The 21,048-nt window shown below is 49.9% G+C and overlaps 1 protein-coding gene across 6 annotated transcripts in view; it reads left to right on the top strand.

The window, feature by feature from the left end:
• The window catches only part of DCTN1 (dynactin subunit 1), a 1,327,898-nt gene that overhangs the window by 837,006 nt on the left and 469,844 nt on the right, over positions 1 to 21,048 (top strand). For all 6 annotated transcript variants that reach the window (XM_069632341.1, XM_069632339.1, XM_069632344.1 and 3 more), the window contains one exon: positions 6,358 to 6,526. In XM_069632341.1, the coding sequence (XP_069488442.1) occupies positions 6,358 to 6,526 (169 nt within the window). The remainder of the gene's footprint in view (positions 1 to 6,357; positions 6,527 to 21,048) is intronic.

The raw sequence follows: 21,048 nt of genomic DNA, 5'->3' as shown, positions 1-21,048 counted from the left end.
ATCTGTGGCATTGGGCCGTTGCTCAATCGATGTTTCTGGTGCTGTTTCATCTGGCAGGGATAAAAAACACCATCGCCGACTCACTAAGCAGAGAGCTGCGCTCGTGTCACGAGTGGGAACTACGCCAGGACCAAGTGGACCGACTCGTTCAGCGATGGGGCAAACCCCAGATCGACCTGTTCACGACGGCGACGAACTCCAAGTGCCGGAGGTTCGCCAGCAGGTTTCCCCAACCGAGGAGCATGGGCGATGCTTTCTCTTTCCCCTGGGACGGCCTGTTCTTATATGCGTTCCCGTTGCTGCTCTGACTCGTCAACCAGCTCAAGAAGTCCAGGTGCAGGATGATCCTCGTCCACCGGCGTGGCCGAGACAGATCTGGTTCCCGAACCTTCTGGACTTGTCAGCGTCCCCACCTGTCAAGCTGTCGGCGGACGCAGATCTTCTCTCCAGAGAAGGAGGCGCCATTCTTCATCACGACCCAGAGTCGCTGAACTTGCAGGCCTGGCTCCTGCAGCACTAGTTTGGAGGGTACGATATCCCGGCTGACTGAAGAGAGAGGTTCTTGCGAAGGCCAGATTGTCCTCAACTCTCAAGTGCTACGGACATAAGTGGAAGAGGTTCTCTATCTGGTGCCGGGCACAGAAGATTAACTCTCTGCGGATTACGGCCCCTCAAGTATTGCCATACCTACTGTCGCTAGCCAAAGCTGGACTATCTCACGCTTCAATCAAGATACACCTGGAAGCGATTTCCCGATACACCAGGACTACAGGGCGGTCATCCCTGTGGTCTCATCGCCTGGTTAAGGAATTTATGAAAGGACTGTTTCGATCATTCCCGCCGGTGAAGGCACCAGCCCCGGCGTGGGAGCTCAACGTTGTGTTGACCAGGCTCATGGGTCCGCCATTCCAGCCGTTGCATTCGGCCCCGTTGAAGTTTCTGTCGTGGAAAAAAGCGTTCCTGGTGGCCATCACCTCCGCACGACGCGTGGGAGAGATCCAGGTGCTATCCTGCAAGCCTCCATACCTGACCTTTCACGATACGAGGGTAGTGCTGAGGACGCACCCCTCCTTCATGCCCAAGGTGCCGTCAGACTTCTATCTCAACGAGCCCTTGGTGTTACCAGTTTTTTTCCCGTCGCCTTCGTCGCCGGCCGAGAGGACTTTGCACTCGCTGGATGCAGCTAGAGCGCTGAAGTTCTACGTGGACCGAACAAAGTTTTCGGAGGACATCACAGCTGTTTGTGAACTTTGGACCTGTGAACCAAGGGAAGGCTCTCTCGAAGGCTTCCATTTCCAGATGGCTCTCCGGCTGCATCATGCACTGTCATCGGTTGGCAAACCGACCGTTGCCTGGCCGTCCGAGAGCCCATTCGACCAGAGCTATCGCTGCTACCACAGCGTTCTTGTCTGGTGTGCCCCTGCTGAACATCTGCAGGGCTGCTACGTGGAGGTCGACGCACACCTTCACGAGATTCTACTGCGTCGACCGGGATTCCAGGGAGGAGTCCAGGGTCGGCCAAGCAGTGCAGCGCAACCTGTTCGCCTAAGGTGAGCCTGGTGAGGAGGGAAGAAATGCTTAATGTTGAGTTTTGATGTAATGCTTAATGTTGAGCCTTTGCCACCTCCCGTGGTTGTGCATGTGTGTACTGCTATGTATTCTTATATTCATGAGCATGTGAATCCATGCCAGACCCCATGCTGGAGAAGGAACAAGTTACTTACCTGTAACTGTTGTTCTCCAGCATGGGTCTGGCATGGATTCACATGCGAACCCTCCCTCCTACCCCTCTGCGTCTCTTCACTTGGTCATACTGCCACTTCACATGCTACCAAATCTGAGGATGGCTGCTGGAGGCGGGGGCTTAGGGAGAGGGCAGTCATTGGCTGGGGGCAGTATGACCCAGAGACCAGTGATTGGTTACTACTGAGAAAGAAAGATCAGAAACGAAACTGATACTGATTTTTTTTCTTTACCTTTTGAGCCTCTACACTCCTGTTCATTGAGACTTCTAACATTAAAGACTGTTCTTCTTGTGGCCTTATCAGCCTGCAGGGTTAGTCAACTTTAGGCTCTCTCATGCAAACTTCCTTACACTATTTTATTTATAAGGACAAGGTAGTTCTCAAAGTTAAACCTTCCTTTTTACCAAAAGTGGTTTCTGACTTCCATTTGTCACAAAAAATTATGTTACCAACTTTCTATCCCCCTCAATTGGGCAAAGAAGAGGAGAGACTACATAGACTAGACCCCAAGAGGGCTCTTAGTTTCTATATTTCAAGAATGTCAAAGTTAAGCCAAGATGACCAGCTTTTTGTGGGTTATACTGGTCATAAACTGGGTTCATCAGTGACAAAACAGACCATAACCCGCTGGATCATTTTAGCTATACTGAAATGCTACACATTAGCGGCAAAAGACCCGCCAGATGGGCTTTGAATCCATTCTACAAGGGGAATGGCTACTTCTGCGGCTCTAAAGAGGAAAGTTCCTGCAGCAGGCATTTGTTCAGCTGCAACTTGGAAATCAATGCATACTTTCATCAAGCATTACTGTTTAGTTACTGCTTCCTCCAATGAGGGCTGTTTGCCAAGGCGATACTTCACTCAGTCCATGAAAACAGTATTTAGTACTCCCACCTCCAAAATTGATACTGCTATGGGAGTCTATCATAAGATGAGAAATACGTGGGAGAACACAATCCATTCGAAGAACAAGTTACTTACCAACTGTAACGTTCTTTCGACTGGATGTTCCTCCCACGTATTCCTCTTCGACACTCTCAGCCTACCCCACAGTACAGTTTATGTGATTTACACTCTAAATTCTTTTAAGGCTTGGATCAAAAGAGGCACGCCATTAACTACAATCCGTTGGTTATAATATATGAAAAAACAGAACTGAGGCCAACCGGCACACTCGAGGCATTTATACAGCGAATAACGTCGACACTCAACGGATGCCGCCGAGGGAAGTCGATGCCACAGCCTCGAGTGGAGCGCCCTCTGGTGGATAGAGAAAACATTTCCGAAGCAGCAAAGCTGAAGGTAAGAATATCTAAGATGAGGAATACGTGGGAGGAACATCCAGTCGAAAAAACGTTACAGTTGGTAAGTAACTTGTTCTTTTAAATCTGTCTGCCTCTACTCTCTGCCCTCTGCAACTCAACCAGAAAAGGACTGCGAGACTTGTCCTTGGCCTCAAGCCCAGGGATCGCATTTCTCCAGTCCTGAAATCTCTCCTTTGGCTCCCAGTGGCTGTAAGGATCAAGTTCAAGACCCTCTGCATTGTCCCCAAGGCCTTCTGGGGCCTGGGACTGCAATACCTCCAACACTCTTGGGAAATATCTTTCTACTCTAGCTCTTTGCTCCTCCAACTCCCTCCGGGTCAGTCGCTTCTCGAGTTGGGGTTAGATCTCTTTCGTCGGCTGGTGCCTCCCTCTGGAACAGCCTCTCCGAAGCTTGAGCAGAACCATCTCCGATTCCTGAAGCACCTCAAGATCTTCCTCTTTTCTTCTGCTTTCTCTCCTCCTCTCCCCTGCTGATCTCCTGGCTGATACTGCACTTGTCACCTTGCTACCCTCTGAATTCGGGCGCAGGTCCCTGTCTGCCCGGTTGCACACCTGCACTGCCTCCTGGCAACCCCTGCACTTGGGTCTGTATCTGCAACCCTACAGTCCCCTTACCTGCACTTATTGGACACCTGCTGTCTGCACTTAACCCTCGCACTTACCACCTGCTGGCTGCACTACTTGTTTTTTAACCATTTACTTTACTTTCATTTATTTATAATTGGCACAACCAAATTGTCCCGTAGGCATACGGGGTGCCAATACCAAAAGGTCTTAGACACAGGTGGCAAAGACAGACAAACCCTGCTCTACTCTCCCTACCATATCAGAACGAGATAAAAAACGTCTTATTCAAATAAATAAATAAGTTTTCAATTATTTCCTTAAACAATTCAAGGGATTCACAGAATCGAAGCTCAAAGGGAATTTCATCCCAATGTTTGGGTGCAGCTGCCCAGAAGGCAGCTTGTACAGCACTTGCCCTGCCTCTGGCACTTTTCCCCTCCCCTGCACTTGCAAAATCTCAATATCACTAAGCCTAGTAAGATCTTTGTCTTTCATCTGTTTCCCCTCCTTTTTTGCGCCTTGAAATACAATATAGGCGCGTTATAAATGCCATATCATATATCGTGCATCATATCTGCAACCAAACCACGGTGCTGCAATTGATTGTCACAGATTGCCCTCAGAATTCACCAATGCCCAGAGACAGATCCCAGGTTTTTATTAGACATTTATGAAAGGGCTGTAAGCACCATCCCTCTGTCTCTTGTCTACAAGCCGCAATACACACCCTAATCCTAGTGTCCTTATTCCCCTGAATAGTCTCTAGTGTTTATGAACCCCTACTTTGTAAGTTCTGTTTTCACTGTCTGTGAGGGCCTAATGGCAATTGCCTTAATTATCTAGCCTTACTCTGTGACTGCCTTGGTTGGACCCACACTTGCCAGTGTTTAGTTCCAAAGGGTTATGGGTTTTTGCCTTCCAGGCACTGAAGCCCAATCTGCCTACTTCCATTCATGCTCAGGTGTTACTCTCCCTGCTTCCCACCACTGTTCTACCATCCTTCCACTACTCTTCTCCTTCCAACTCACCCACTTTCTCTCTTGATTCTTCCTCTTTTGTCCCTCTGATGTGACTCTCTCCCTCTCTACAGCCTACCCCAACCCTCCAATGTGGCTACTCTCTCCCACTCCACTCCAATTCTCCCTTTTCCACACGATTACTCTCCCTACACCACACTTTTATACGCCTCTCCTCTCTGGACACCACCACTACCCTCCTCCTCCTCCTCCACACTTGTATTATTCTTCAATTACTACTCTTACCTCCACTATGTTACCCTCCCCTACTACTCTAACCCACCCTCTACTAGCTCAATCACCTTTCACTCACTCGCTACTCGTCCTCTGATACTCTTTTCCAGTTTACACACTCACAACATAGTACCACTTGCTCTTGCCAACCAGTACCTCCCCTTCTATCCAAAAGGCAGTAATCCTGTTCACCATCCTTCCTCCTTCTGATCTATTTGTCTGTCATGTCCTCTGACCCAACCCGACCAACCCCCACCTTCCTGTTTCCTGTCTTCTGTCCTATCCTAGACCCCCACCCCTACTTCTACTCCTCCTTCATTCTCCACTTGGGCTTCTTCCCATAGCCAATCTCACCCTGACCTCCCTGGCCATGAGGTGTTACAATCACCAAAATACATAAAAAGGGTAGTAAGCCCCCACTGCTTTCTTCTGCTCAGGCTGTCCTGCTAGGAAAAAGGTGGCCCACGTTGGAGAGTGTTTTGGTTCATGTTAAGGGGCACTTTGAGGCGATGTACAGGTCTTCGTTTTTTTTAAAGAAGCCGCTTTGCAGGCAAATTCATTATAACTTGCCTTGAGAAGCTCATTTGCAGCTTTTGGAGCACAACGCATGCTTGGGCTGGTGAGCGGTGCTCAGTGTTCCTGTGCCTGCGGAGGTGTTATTTCTTCATTTAGCAGCTCCCTCACTTCTGATGACTGGAGTAGTCTGCTGGGAGGCTCTGGTGGGCTGTTGTCTTGAGGGTGGCCAGCCCAGACCTCGGGTGTATGTTGTTGTCTAAAAAGAAACAAAACTGGCTTGCATTGTGTTCAGGAGGTATGAGATGATCCACAGTGGTACTGTAGGCACTTAGAGTAGTAACCACCACCTTCCCACTCTGAGGTAGGAATAGCTCTGGCTTCCACCTTGTTAGGCCTCCCACCTCAGGCTGAGAGGAGTCACCATTCCCTCTTGACAAGGTCAGTAATCTGAGCTTGTCACAGCAGTCACTTGATCCGATGACGCACTGATCTCAGAGTGTCTGCATTGTGTGCTCCTGCATGGAAACTGAGGCAAGGACATACATAGACAATCGAGTCTGTGCTAATTATGCAAACTGTGGACAAATATCTCACAGTTGTAATCAAAGAATGTTTGTACCTGGGAACGGTACATCTACTTACTGGCTGTGACCGCTGAAAAGTTGCATGGTCCCGTTGCTGGTGGTTGATTCCCTCCCCTCCTAGCCCTGACACTGGAAAGGTCCCAATTCTACCCATCAATAACAGTGAATTTTGTTTCTTCCTTTTTGAACTTGTTGGTGGTTTTCAGCTGCATCTGCGACCTTACAACATGGTTACAGGAATTTGTTTTTCTGTATCCTTACTATGAGCTTGTTAGTCTTGATTCTGTTTTCTTACAGAATATAATTGAACAAATTAGTGTAAACTAGCCGGCACAATTTTTCTTAAACTTTGTTGTATCCTCTTTTCAAGAGCCATGAACAAATGTAACGTGGATGTTTATAAGAAGGTAGGGATGCTGTATCCTGAGATGAGTGTCCACGAGCGTTCTCTGGATTTCCTGATTGAGTTACTGCACAAAGACCAGCTTGATGAGACTGTGAATGTGGAGCCATTGACAAAGGCCATAAAATACTATCAGGTACAGTGAACAAATTAATGTGAACAATTTACCAGTAGCAAGTTAGACATGTGCGGCCAATGTTACTTATGTGAATAATTTGAAAATGCTGTTGATGTGCAGGTTCTCTTGGTCATGCCTTGGACATGTGATTTTACTGGCAGGGCAAGTAGATGAGGAATGTAGAGGATGTCTTGGCAATTAGCTTGTGCTGTGCCAAATTGTAACTGAATTTACAGCTTGAAATAATAGGACTTGATCCCCCCAAGTTCATAGTCCGTTTTTAATATCTACTTTGCTTCTAATAATTACATAAACTGGATTTTAAAATCTTTTCTGGTTGAGTCAAAAAGGTACGATAAGTGTTGTGGAGTATCCTTCAATCTGATCGATTTTTATTTCCTTTCAATTCAAATGCAAACAGAAGCAACAATAACCGTTGACTTAAATATCCTGAATTCATGTTGTCTAGCAGGTGCATTGCTTTTTAGTCTCAGCACACAATAAGGGCTTTCTTCTGGAAACCTATTAAAAATGTAATACTTTGGACCGCTAGGAGGCGCGTACCAGTATGGACGCGTGAGGACTTCGCTCCGCTTACACCCGTTGGGCCTACGGAGATTGCTTCTCCCCCCAACGGAGGACAGGCTGCCTGGAGTCATCGCAGGTGCCCATAGCAGAGGATCCCACAACAGGTGTCAATAAGCGCCCCGGGAAAGACAGCCCAGTAGCAGCCATAGCGGAGCAGTGAGAGGATTCCGGCCCCTTGCGCCAATGGCGGGAAGGAGCAGGGCACCCCCTCCGAGAGGACAACAAGGGGATCGGCACAACCTCCCACAGGCCTGAGCTACGTCCGAGGTAAGTCTCCAATTCCTGGATGCTCCTGAACACCCTGAAACAGGGACTCCGGAGAACGGGCAACGGGCCGTGTGACCCACGAGCACCACAGAACTCTGAGGCAGCGACAAAGCGAAGGATCGGGCCAGCGAAGTCCGGACCACAGACCCAGAAGGCAGTGGCCAACAGCGAGAACGGAACCCCGGGCCATGTCACAGCCTGCGACAAAGGAGAAACCGGTGTCACCGCCCAGGCGCATGCAGAGGGGACTGCACTCCCCCCACACGTGAATGGCCGTAAAACCAAGCAGGCACCAGGAGGACCCCTCTGCTGCATTGCCTGAGGAGGTGAGGAGTCCGGTGGAGGGGGGGTCAGGGGACGAACCCACACGCAGAAATCCAGCAGGGGGAAAGAGCAAGTCATGCCCGAACTATCAAAGGCAGAGCTGTGGTGGGAACCAGGAGGGCGAACACAATACCAGCGAAAGGGTGACCCGGGCCCGATATGGTGAATCCGGAAGTTTCCCGCTAAAAAAATAACTTTAGAAACAGCGAAAGAAAAGCACAAACTTTCAGTGCGGCACAGGGGGCCGGCACTCGCCGGGTCCCACCCTGAGGAACGTCGCTCAGGCTGGCCACCACATAAAGGCCCACAGAGTTCGGAGGACAGACCCGATTCGCGCACGGCCATGAGAAGCCGTACAGGAATCAGGAAGAATCTCACTGGGGCCCATACCATAAGGCGCGACAGGACCACATATACCACACACAGTGCTGCCACAAAAAAATGCACAAGCAAGGCCAACGGTGAGAACACTTTAGGACCACAGGGTGGACCGGCTGAGGTCAGTAGGGGACACGGAACACCCACAGGAGGTCGCCCAGATTGAGAACAAGAGCACTCTCTCCTCCCGGGAAGGAGACTCACAGCACGCCCGACTAGAAGATTGAGGGCAAAGCCCCGGCACAGGCCCATCGTACGGGATCATGTGGAAGAGGCTCCAGCAGGTGCAGTGCAGCAAGGAGGGGGTACACGGCGAAGATAGGGGGCCGCCGCCCGTAGGGGCCTTCGCTCCCTTTGAACCGGGCCCAGTCATCTGATCCATGAGAGCTCTAGGAACCTTGAGACACGAGGGAACGCCTAGCACAGAGGTCGGGCCCCCACCCAGTGAAACTTGACATTCACATGCCCGCACAATCGCGGGAGCGGCCGTACGCAAACACCAACGACAGATGTGGGGGGGGGAACCGCCCCCGGAGGAAGTACCCCAACCAGGGCACACTACAGTACAGAGCAAGAGGATCTGAACCCGGGGGTGGAAGTCGCCCATAAATTAGACTGAAACCGGATAGAGTCCCCCGTTTCCACCTCGGACCTCAGACCTAAAGGGAGACAAACACCAGAGTCCAAGTTGGGATACCCAACCCTCATTGAACTACAGAGAACAGGGTACCCCGTCGCCCATACTTGGTGGCACTAGTCCCCGAAAGACATAGCCACACTGCACCCAGGTATCACCCTGCAGGAATCTCAAGACCAGGCCACTACGACGAAGAAGACCCTCACGGGGATCCTTTCCCTGCAATGCTTTTGGAGGCCCCCAGGTACGAACTAAGGGGATTCCCCCTCCTAACCCCAGAGCCCACGGGATAGCATCAGGGGTCGACACCCCCACCCCTGCCTTGAGCAGAGACGACCTGAAAGAAATATTTCAAGAGATCAAGGCCGTAAGATCAGACATACAAGCCTCAATCTGTGATCTCAAGGGCAGGGTCGGCAAACTCGAAGATAAGATGGAGGGACTTGGGCACAATCACTTGCAAATGGACGTTCTTGATATGAAATACGAAGCAGGCCTGGCCGACCTAGAACTTGGGGAAGAGAAAACACTATTGAAGCTAGATGACTTGGAAAACAGGGAGAAACGTAACAACTTACGAATCCTCGGAGTGAGCGAACAGAAAGGAGAGTCGGCAACAGAAGTTGGATGGAAAGTACAGGGCCTGATAAACCAACTATTTGCTTTCGAAGGGGGCGAAGAGGTGCAGCTGGAAAGAGCGCATAGAGGCGGAAGAGGAGGAGGTAGGGGCCCAAGATCCATAGTAGTGCGCTTCCTCAGGTACAGGGAGAAAATTGAGGTACTCGAAAAAGCGAAGCGCCTGGGGAGCTTCCTCTACGAAGGAGAGACCATCAAAGAATTTCAAGATCTCTCTGCCCTGACATTGGCCCGTTGTAGAGACTGTCTCCCTCTCATGCAATGGCTCTCCGACAAGGATATCCGATACCGCTGGTCCCACCCTTTGCATTGACATTTGAATGTGGAGAAGTAGTTTACTGAGTGACCAGTGGATCAAGTACTCCAAGTCATCAAAAATTAAGAGGTGATCGAGGACACAGAGGCGGCGGGGGCACCCCGAGAACAGCAGCGTGTGCCCTTGGGCCCGTAGGCCACAAAAAGAAGATATAGGGTGGCAGAAAGTTCAGGATATTGAATACGTCTCCCATAGAGGAGAAGGGGGATGAGAAATGACAAGTAGGGTGCCTTTGGGGGCCAGGGTGGAGGGGAGTCTTGGAAATGGGGGGGGGGGGCACAGGAACAGGTGAATCAGAAGCACCGAAGGGGGGACACCGTGCCTTGCAACGCTGAAGGGTCAAGAGGGGACACTATGGCTCAAAATGGCGCTCTCTAACACTGTAGGCCGGGCAGAGCTTCTCAAGATAGGGTCTCTGAACGTGAAGGGCCTCAACTCCCCCACAAAACGATCTTTATTGGGGAGAGAATTGAAAAACTGCAACCTAGATGCACTCTTTGTGCAGGAGACCCGAACAGTCCTAGGTGAAGAGACGAGGCGCATCCCGGGGGCCCCTGCGGGGCAGGTATTCTGGGCCAGTTAAAAAGGGGGGAGTGGGGATTATACTGCATCGGAGGCTCAGGCTTTCGGAACCAATGGTCTGGGGTCGAACAGACTGGAGGGTGCTTGTGGTCGCAGGATCTATAGACAACACTAAAATAACCTTGGTGTCCATTTACTGTCTGAACACCGGCCAAATGCAGTTCCTGAGAGAAGCCATGGGGGAGATCATGGACATAGTGCAGGGCCTTCTCATCATAGGGAGGACTTCAATATGTGGGCAGACAGAGAAATGGATCACAGTGGCAGGCGCATCCCAGCGGGAAGCAGAAGGGCGGCTGCGAGTAGAGGCCTCACTGACTACATGTGCAACCAGGATCTTGTAGATGTCTGGAGGGATTCCAATCCGACGGAGAAAGGCTATACTTTTTACTCACTAGTCCACGGCTCCAGAACAAGGATAGATTATTCTTTCCTGGAACATCAACATCGCGGTAGGATGGGCTCCTGACAACACTTCCCCATAGCAGGTCAGACCACGACCTAGTAGAGCTGAAAGTGGTCCTGTCCTGTTTGAAACCCAAAGCAGCGCTCTGGCGATGTAACGACCTTCTCCAAGACGCTGTCTTCGTGGATTAGATGAGGGAGGCCATTGAAGAATTTTTCTGAATTATTGACACGGGATGTCGAAAGGGGAATGGTGTGGGACGCTCTGAAAGCAACACGGAGGGGCCTTCTTATTAGGGAAGGAGCTGAAAAGAAAAGGATAAGGTCCCTATTATCAGGAAACCTCATGGAAGAAAGCCACTTCCTAGAAAAGGCTAAGGGTAAGGAAGCGGGCGGAGGGACGAAGCTCTCAGGGTGGTTTCCGGTAAGCGCCAGGATCTAAAGGACATGGAGATGGGAAGGGCACTCGCCAGCCTGCAGTACCTGAAACAAAGATATAACGAGAAGGGGGACAAAGCAGATGTCATGCTGGCCGCAAAACTCAAAGGCCAGAGAGCAGAGGTGTGGGTGGCTGGAATCCAAGGAAAAGGTGGTCAGAGGCTGTCTTAGGCAGGTGCGGTGGCAGGGGGATTTGCAGCGTTCTTCGAAAAACCTTATGGTAAGGAAGGGGCCTTAGATGAGGATAAGCTGGGAAAGTATCTCACGGATGTCCTGCTCCCGACACTTGGGGCTGGGGAGAGTCTTGAACTAGACAAGCCAGTCGCATAGGAAGAGGTCTTGAGCGCGTTATCGGGCATAAAATTGAGAAAGGCACTCGGGGAGGATGGATACACGCAGGGTTCTACAAGACCTTTGCCGGACCCCTAGCAAGACACCTAGCTGCCCTATTCACCGGCATCATGGCCACGGGGAGGGCCCCCCCTTTCGTTCGGGAAGGCACTAATCACAGTCGTCCCAAAGGCGGATAAAGACCCCACAGACTGTAAATCATATCGACTCATCCCCCTGCTCAATGTGGATGCAAAACATTTCACAAGGATACTGGCCACGAGAATGGAGGGCCTTAAGCCAAGAGTTATCCACTCTGATCAAGTGGGTTTCATCCATGGCAGGCAAGGGGCAGACACACTGCGTAAGACTCTTCAGCTTATGAGAGCAGCTGCGGGCGATTGGAGTTCCTTAATGGGGTACTCAAGAATGTGGCTTTGGATGAGGATTCCAATTGGGCATCCGGGCTCTATATGAGGTCCCCTCGGCCAGAGTCAGTTAACGGGTGTCTATCCCAGTCATTCCAACTACAGAGGAGTACGAGGCAGGGGTGTCCACTGTCGCCCCTACTCTTCGCCCTGACCATGGAAATACTGGCCGAATACCTGAGGAGGGCCCCACAGGTTGAGGGCATTAAGGTGGGAGTCAGGGAATTGAAGCTCAGACTTTATGCAGATGATGTAATGCTCCACCTGAGGCATCGCGCCCAGTCCATTCCCGCGGCCATGGAAGTGATTGGAGAATTCAGGAGGTACTCAAAGTTTAACATGAACACTGGCAAGTCTGTGTTCTTCCCATTTGCTCCAGACACGGCCAGGAAAGTAGAGGAACTGGAGACCCTAGGGCTGCAGATCCAGCTAGATGGACTGAGATACCTGGGGATTAACATAGTCCGCCCAGGCCAATTACCCACCTGTCTTTGAGAGATTATTCTCCGAAATGGAGGCCTGGGGGAAGGGGCAACTGTCATGGATGGGCCGACTAAATGTGATAAAGATGAACCTTCTCCCAAGGATCATATATCTGTTTTGATGCTCCCAACTAGTGCACCTGTGGAACACCTGAAAGAAGCTAGGCAACGCATCTCAAGGTTTCTCTTGCAGGGTCAGAAGCCCAGCGTGGGTTATGAAACACTCATTTTGCCCAAGGAAAGGGGGAGTGGGACTCCTAGATTTGATGACATACTATCAGGCGGCACAACTCAGAGCAATGGTCCCTCACCTGAAGGAAGATCCGGATAAGCAATGGGTCTTTTTGGAGAATCGGCATCTGCTCCTGGCAACAGTAGGGGAGGGGCTCTGGGTCCCTGGGGACCGGCTCGGAGATGCATCAGAGAACATCCGATTCTGGGGGGTACACTGGGAAGTCATGGCCATGGGGAAAAAGGGGGATGGGGATCACTACGTGGCCCTCCCCAATGAGCCACATCTGGGCACCACCGGTCAGAGACGAGATACCAGAGGTTGAACTCTACCAGTCATGGTTTGAGGCGGGACTTGCGAGGGTAGGCCAACTCGTCCAGAATGGGGAATTCATAAGTATTCAAAAGCTCGAGGAAGCACTGGGGATAGGTAGTCTCTCGGTTCTCTTGTATCTCAGGCTCAAGGGTATATTTATGTCTGACAAATGGAAGGAGCACATCAGGAGGGAACGAACACCAGTAGAGAGAGTACTTGATGGGTATGCAGACATGAAAGGCCTCATCTCACGCCTGTATGGGGCGCTGTTGGAACCCAAGGTGGGGGCTACCAGGGGCTCCGAGCACGTTGGGAAAAGGACTTGGGCATGGAGATGGGAGATAGCCTTTGACAGCAAATGTGCAGGCGCGCTTTTAAGACCTCCATCTCATGCCAGTATAAGCTACACGCGATAAAACTGCTCCACCGGTGGCCGTATGATCCAGTCCGTCTTTCTAGAATGTTTCCGACGGTGGACCCCCACTGTTGGCACGGGTGTGGGTCTAGGGCAGGCTACAGGCATATGTGGTGGGTCTGCCCCAGGGTCCAGGTGTTTTGGTCAGAGGTTCTGGGCTGGATCAGGGATGCGGGGGGTGGGGTGACATACAACCTTGACCCCTGTTCATATTGGTCGGGCTGGAAAGGCATGAGGAACGTTGGTGCGCAACCTCACTCTTAGTCCATTTCCTCCTAGGAGCGGCACATGCCCGTAGGGCGAGCCATTGGAAAAGGGAACACCTTCCAACAGTGCAGGAATGGCCCGCCCAGCTAAAGACATTTACCTAATGGAGAAGATCTCTGCAGTGCTCCACGGAAGTAGCTCCTCTGTGGAAACTGAATAGTTGCAGTTCCACAATGCGTTCCAGACAAGCGATCTGTAGAAAGAGACTGACCCGGCCTGTATACTTAATGTCTGGGCGAGGAGCTCCATATTACCCACTGGGGCAAACAGGTCACAGCCATGGACCACTAGACCAAAGACTTACTCTTGACAGCACGGTCCAAACTTCCTGCAGCCTAATACGTATCTTCACCTGTATCATAGGGGCGGGGTTGGAGGGGGCGAAACTAGGGATGTACCATGACACGTTGTCTATTTTCTTGTTGAGAGGGTGCGTCCCTCAAATTTGTCTTATTTGAAAATTGTATGACCCTGTGAAAATTCTAAATCCAAACTGTCGGGCTCGATGCAGCCTGAGAACGAGGCTGAGCGTTGGCCTCGTTACTAAGCAACGTGTGTTTGTTTTTGTTATAAAGACACACGTTTGCGGGCAGGCAGATTAGCCGGCGGCCACAATCAAGGGCACTATAAGGCCTGTAGCCCTGTTTGCCCCCATCCCAGCGCCTCAGTCGTGGAGAGGGCAGGAGCCCCCACAACAGACCAGGATCCCAGCTGATCTACTACCTCGTGGGCATCATCAACCAGGACCCCAGCTGACCCACTACCTGCTTTGTGTGCATCACTGACGACAAAAGAATTCATCAGGGATTTGCGACCTGCCCTGCTTGGGCCACAGCCTGCACCTTTCCTGTGCAGATTCCCACTGCTTCTGCTTTTATTCTTACTCAGGACTTCACGCGCTGACAAATTTAAAATCCAAAATGTCGGGAGCGTTGCGGCATGAAAACGAGGCTGAGCGTTGGCCTCGTTGCTAAGCAACATGTTTGTTTTCGTTATAAACACACACCTCCGCCGGCAGGCGGAATAGCCTGCGGTCACAATCAAGGCCACTATAAGGCCTGTATCCCTGTTTGCCCCGGTTCGTACCGGGAGCAACCAGCCATGCTGTCCCCTAAAATCTGACTTAACCTACCCACTGGAAACTATGCCCAATCTACAGAACACTACTTGTCCCACACGCATGTGGCCGGACTGCTAAAATGTGTGAGTACTATTATTAGCTGTGCCATTGTTGCATCTGCTTGATATATGATAGGATGATCACTACATGCCTACAGCCACAGTACCCCCAATATGAATGCGCCTCTCGCGCCTCAGCGCACTGACTTACCCTGCCCATTGCACATTACTGGCTGTACCCTATATTGAATGTTCCTTTTCCTACGGCTCCCCATTATTGAATGTACCTACACTGATTGGGACTAGCCTACTGCTCCCCATTATTGAATGTGCCTACACTGTTCGGGACTAGCCTACTGCTCCCGATTAATGAATGTGCCTTTTCTCCCCATTATTGAATGTGCCTATACCTACTGCTCCCCATTATTGAATGTGCCTACGCTGATTGGGACTAGTCTACTGCTCCTTATTATTGAATGTGCCTATAGTGTTCAGGACTAGCCTACTGCTACCCATTATTGAATGTGCCTATACCTACTGCTCCCCATTATTGAATGTGCCTACACTGATCAGGACTAGCCTACTGCTCCCCATTATTGAATGTGCCTTTGCTTCTCATTATTGAATGTGCCTATACCTACTGCTCCCCATTATTGAATGTGCCTACACTGATTGGGACTAGCCTACTGCTCCCCATTATTGAATGTGCCTATACTAATTGGGACTAGCCTACTGCTCCCCATTATTGAATGTGGCTATACCTACTGCTCCCCACTATTGAATGTGCCTATGCTGTTTGGGACTAGCCTACCGCTCATTACTGAATGTGCCTTATGCGTATACTAACTGGAAGCCGCCTATTGCTCCCCATTGAACGAGCCACCTGTTTTAAATGCACTGAACTGGGCGCTATCCATTGCACCCTATAGCAATTTTGACCTCTACCTCCACACCCACAGACCTCCACCTCTAAGAGATCTTCACACACCCCCACTGCGTATATGGCAGCCCTTTGTAGATCCACACCAATCCTAGGTATGATACTTCCCCTACTTAATACCGACTCATTATCCTACTGCCCATTCAAAAATCTCCTATCACCAATATCTCAGCCACCCCTCACACTCACCATGACCTTTGCCTATGAAGACTTTAATCAGGCACTCATGCCCAGCCGCCACTCAGCCCATTAGAATGGATTCGCCGATTTGCTGCACCTCCCACACCTTGGAACCCGTGCCCAGTGAAGGACAGAAAACTGAGACTTGGTTCCCGGATCCTACCCCCTAGGACATCCACTACTAAACAAACCCTTCACTCTCCCCAATCCAACCACAACCCAGCCCTATGCACATCTTGGACACTACGCAAAAAAAAATAAATAAGCATAATTGAACGCCCTCTGATCAGAGGTGCCCTCATCAATGCTCGGTTGATGGTCGCCCATGCGCTTGACATTGCAGACCTTATCTCCGCTAACAACTTTCACTTTCTGGCTATTACTGAAACCTGGCAGGCCCTGCTCTGTCCCTCGCCATCCCCAAGGGCTACTCTATATTAAGGAACGACTGGGATTCAGGTAAAGGAGGAGTAGCCTTTATTGACAAAACATCCCTTGTCCTTAGAGCGACCCCTTTGTCCAGCTTCCGATCTGCTGAACTTCTGTCAGTAAAGTTCCAACTCTCCGCAGCACAATCCATCCTTATGCACCTCATTCATAGGCCACCTGGCCTCATCTCCTCATTTGAGGAAGAGGTCTCCGACCTCCTGACTAATAATACCAAAACAAGTCACAAATCATCCTTCTTGGGGACTTAAACTTCCCAATGACGCCAATGCGCTTTCCCTGGAAAATACTATCTCATAACTAGGGTTTAAGCACAGAATCAGAGCCCCAACTCATAACAAAGGCAGAACCTTTGACTGGCTGGCGGACCACAACTGCTCCACCTCCAGCCTCAATAATGAACCTACTGCCTGTTCAGGCCACCACGTCATCACCTTCTCCATCCAAGGGAAGGTGTAGCCGAGCACTTGTCCGGTGACCATCCCACAAACCCTTGCCCGGAATAACCGCAATATCACCCTGCAAAGCCTTCGCCCTCTAATCCACAATATCCTTGCCCCGGCAAACTACGCCAACCTAGACGTGGATAAACTTGCTGACCTCTATAACAAAACACTTGATTCAGCAGTTGATATCATTGCTCCCATCAAACTTACTAAAGCCAAACCGGCAGCCCACCTGAACAAATGGTTCACTCCTGAGCTTAAAATCCTTAGGAACGCCAAACAAGCGGCGGAAGCCACATGGAAAAAAAACACCTAACCCGGCCAACAAAGCACTGACGGTAGCAGCCTCCACCTACAAAACCTCCATCCTCGGAGCCAAAAAAGAGACCTATGACAACAGAATTGACAATGCCAAATCAAGAACAAAAGAGCTCTTCATATCCTCAGGGAACTAGAGTCCCCCTCCACACCCTCAGAAACTTGCATGAAAGACGCAGACTGGTGTGAGAGATTGCAAAAAGCTATGGCAGACAAAATTTCCATGCTACAATCCAAAATCGAACAGAAAAAGACTAGCCTTGCCAAAAAAGCAAACTGCCCACTAACATCCACCCCTAAAACTCCTGCATGCCCTCCCTTCTCCTTCACCACTGTCACAACTAAAGAAGTGGAAAGCATCATCATAGGCCTCAAGCCTTCCAGATGCCAAGGGGACTCCTGCCCACCCCCATCATCCAGGAAGGCGCCAACGATCTGGCCCCGTTCATAACATCACTATTCAACGCTTCTTTCAAAACAAGCTCAGTCCCTAGCAGCCTCAAGGAGGGTAAAAAAAAAAACCTAGACCCTAACAACCCCACTAATTACAGGACAATTGCCACTTTGACTTACATCCTAAAGATCTTAGACAGATTGCCTACCTGCAAATCGAGAAGCACCTGGAAGAGAACAACCTTCTGGTACTCAATCTAGCTTTAGGCCAACGCATGGAACCGAGACTGCACTTCTGGACCTGAAAATCCAGAGAGCAATCTAGTTATTCTCCTGCTGCTTGACCTCTCAGCAGCTTTCGACCTCGTTGACAACCAGATCCTCATGAAACATCTGACGCCTTCAGCTGCATTCTCCAGCCAGGCGACTGCCTGGGTCCAATCCTTCCTCACAAACCGAACCACCCGGGTCTTTTCGCCGGGGGCTTCAGCCCAACCCATCCTTTGTGGCGTCCCTCAAGGCTTGTGCCTTTCGCCGACCTTATACAATATCTTCACAAAGCTATTGTTCGACCGCTTAGATAGAATGGGTGTCACATACACAAATTATGCTGACGATACCCAGGTTCTCGTCACCCTATCAGGCTGCTATGACGAGGACTCCACACGGATAAACAACCTCTACCTGGCGATCCAAGCCTGGATGGCAGAACATGGCTTATGCCTCAACGACGAGAAAACTGAGCTCCTTCTCGTTGGCTCCCAATCATGGCTAAACAAACTGGACCCCTGTTACGCTTCTATCAACATAGATGGTAACCTAATCACAGTAGCCAAAGAAATCAAAACCCTAGGGGTTTATTTGGATTATAATCTCTCGCTCAAAAAACAAGTAAATGCCAGAGCCTCCTCCACGCCCTACACAAATAAGCTAATCAATGCCTGCAAAGCCTTCCTCTCGTCGTCCAGCTGCATTACCCTAGCAAGAGCGCTAGTTCTCTCAGAAATCAATTACTGCAATACGCTCTTCCTGCACCTCAGAATGCAACTTGAACAAATTTCAGGTGCTGCAGAATAATACCCTCACAGCCGCTCTGAGTATCCCGCGGCACTCTCACATCTCCAGCTTCAGACAAGATGCCCACTGGCTCCCGGTTCGAGACAGAATCACCCTTAGATCACTCGTCATCGTCCACAAATGCCTCTTAGACGACGCCCCTAAGTACCTGCAGACAAGTTTATCAAACACGTATCAGCCAGACCAACTAGAACGTTGTATTCTCACTCTCTAGCCATCCCCAAATTCTCCCTAAAAAAAAAAAAGCTGGCAGCACCAGCTTCCCAGTCCTAGTTGCCAAACATTGAAATGCTATACATGTGAACCTTAAAGCAGAACCATCTTTCTGGACCTTCAGAGCAAAAACTAAGTCTTGGCTCACCAACAAGCGCTCCCCCTCTGACATTCCAACCTTTGTTCTCACTATTGTATTTCTGCTGATGCCTGCCCCTTGACCACTATGTAAACTGGTCATTTGCACTTATTTGTATTAACTTGTATCTCTATATTATGTTATAACCTACTCTAAGTATCTTGTGCCCAGTTACCTCAGGGTTTGGCGCGGGGTATAAATAAACAAAAAAATCTAATAAAAAGAAATGTGCACAAAAAATAAATGTGATACTTGGCCGAAGACCCTGGCTTGTGGGCTGAAACACATGTATAGTGGACACGGCCGACGGCCCTGGTTAGTGGGCTCAAAAGAGAGGGAGAACATGCACAGTGGCAACAGCCAAAGGCTGTGGCCATGGCCAAAAGAAACATATTGCCAGAACATATACATTGGGCACTTCACGAACATATACAGTGGCCATGGCCTGTGGCGCAGGGAAAAAAAACGATGATATAACAAAACCCTTGAAATTCACTGAAAAAACAATAAAGTTAGTTAAGTTTCAGATTTAAGCTGGTCACACACCTTACCCCTACATCACCAACGTTACACACCCAGTTCCAATTTTTCCGCTGACTGGCGCGTCAGAATTTTGTTGTGCTATCAAGAAGAATCCTGGAAGCAAGATTCCCATTGAGAAAGCCACACCTGCATATGAGACCGTATGATGGCCATTTGAATCAGAGACAATGAAGGGCAAAGACGAATGGTGACATCGGAGTCGAGCTGAAGTACATAGAAGAGATGCAGGGACAAGAGAATGAAGATATTCTATAAGGCATCAAAGATAAGTGACATCTTGCGATCAAGGTGAAGAAGTTTATGCTACAGAACTGATGAAGATATCAAGTCATTTTATACGTGTACAGATGCAAAGAACGCAAGCAGACAAAGTATTCTTGATGCTAGCTTATAGTGAATAGATTGCGGCAAGTGTGTGTGTGTGTGTGTGTGTGTGTGTGTGTGTGTGTGTGTGTGTCTGTGTGTCTATGGTGGATAATACCCAGCGGTCTGACGATATTCCCTCCCATGCTGATAGGAACGATGTTAGCCGGCCCCCGACCGGTGATGCATGGGAGGGGACCCGAATCTTCGGGTCATTTGTTGGTATTGGGCGTGGAACCTTTGGGGCTGGAGCCGCGACCTCTTCCTTTGCCACGGCGTTGGCCTCTTTGACTCAACTGGGTGTTGTTACCCTGGTTAGAGGGCCAGTTGGTAGCAGAGTAAAATTGCTGTTGGTTTTGCTGCTGGCGTTGGCCACGAAAGGAGCGTCTATTGCCATAGCCGCGTCTGTTAGGGGGCCTAGAAATTTTTTCAAGAGTCTTGATGGTATCAAACTCTTTCTTCGCATGTTCTAGGGCCTCATCAACTGCTTTCCCAAAAAGATGTGTTTGTTCTATGGGCTTATTTATCAGGGAAGCCTGGGTTTCCGGCTTAAATCCCGAATTGCGCAGCCAGACATGGCATTTGAGAAGTATTCCCTGAACCAGGGAACGGCCAGCCGTCTCTGCGGCATCTAAGGAGTTCTTTACGATGCCCTGGTTTACAAGAGTTCCCTCTGAGATTATAGCTAACAGGCGTGAACGCAGGGGTTCTGGTGCGTCCTCTGCTTCGCTGCGCAGCTTGCTCCACTGTGCATCTGCGTAGCTAGCTAGTAGGGAATTGTTATTTGCAATCCTAGTTGAGAAGGCGGCGGAGGTCGTGATTCTCTTCCCAAGTGCATAGAGCTTCTTGCCCTCTTTGTCAGGTGGTGCCTCACTAGTGGATAGTGGTACCCCCGCTCTTTTTCTTGTATTAGTAACTACGAGGGAGTCCGGAATAGAATGTCCTCTGATGTACAAAGGGTCAGAGGACGAAGGGCTGAAGAGCTTTTCTATCCGAGGGTTGACCCCTCTGACTAAGGCAGGATTGGAAAGGGAAGGAGTTATTCTTCTCTTTATAGAAGCCAGGAGCGGAATAGACTGACTAACAGGGGCTTTTTCTTTAATAACTTTCTCTACAAAGTCTATGTCAGGAAGAGTTTCCCCTGTGTCTATTTCAAAATGCGCTGCTGCCTTGCGCAATAGTGCATTAAGTGAAGGTTGGTCATCTATGGGAGAGGTGTTTCCAATAGGTGAATCCTTGAGAGGAGAAGGGTGAAAGACATCAGGGTCTGAGTGCACTGATGGGGATTGCCAAGGCTGCACTGATGGGGATTGCCAGGGCTG

The sequence above is a fragment of the Ambystoma mexicanum genome, chromosome 6q (assembly GCF_040938575.1).
Source record: "Ambystoma mexicanum isolate Mex_15411 chromosome 6q, UKY_AmexF1_1, whole genome shotgun sequence".
NCBI classification, from domain to species: Eukaryota; Metazoa; Chordata; class Amphibia; order Caudata; family Ambystomatidae; genus Ambystoma; species Ambystoma mexicanum.
The sequence above is the reverse complement of the archived record's forward strand: the minus strand, read 5'-3'. Positions and strand labels throughout refer to the sequence as shown.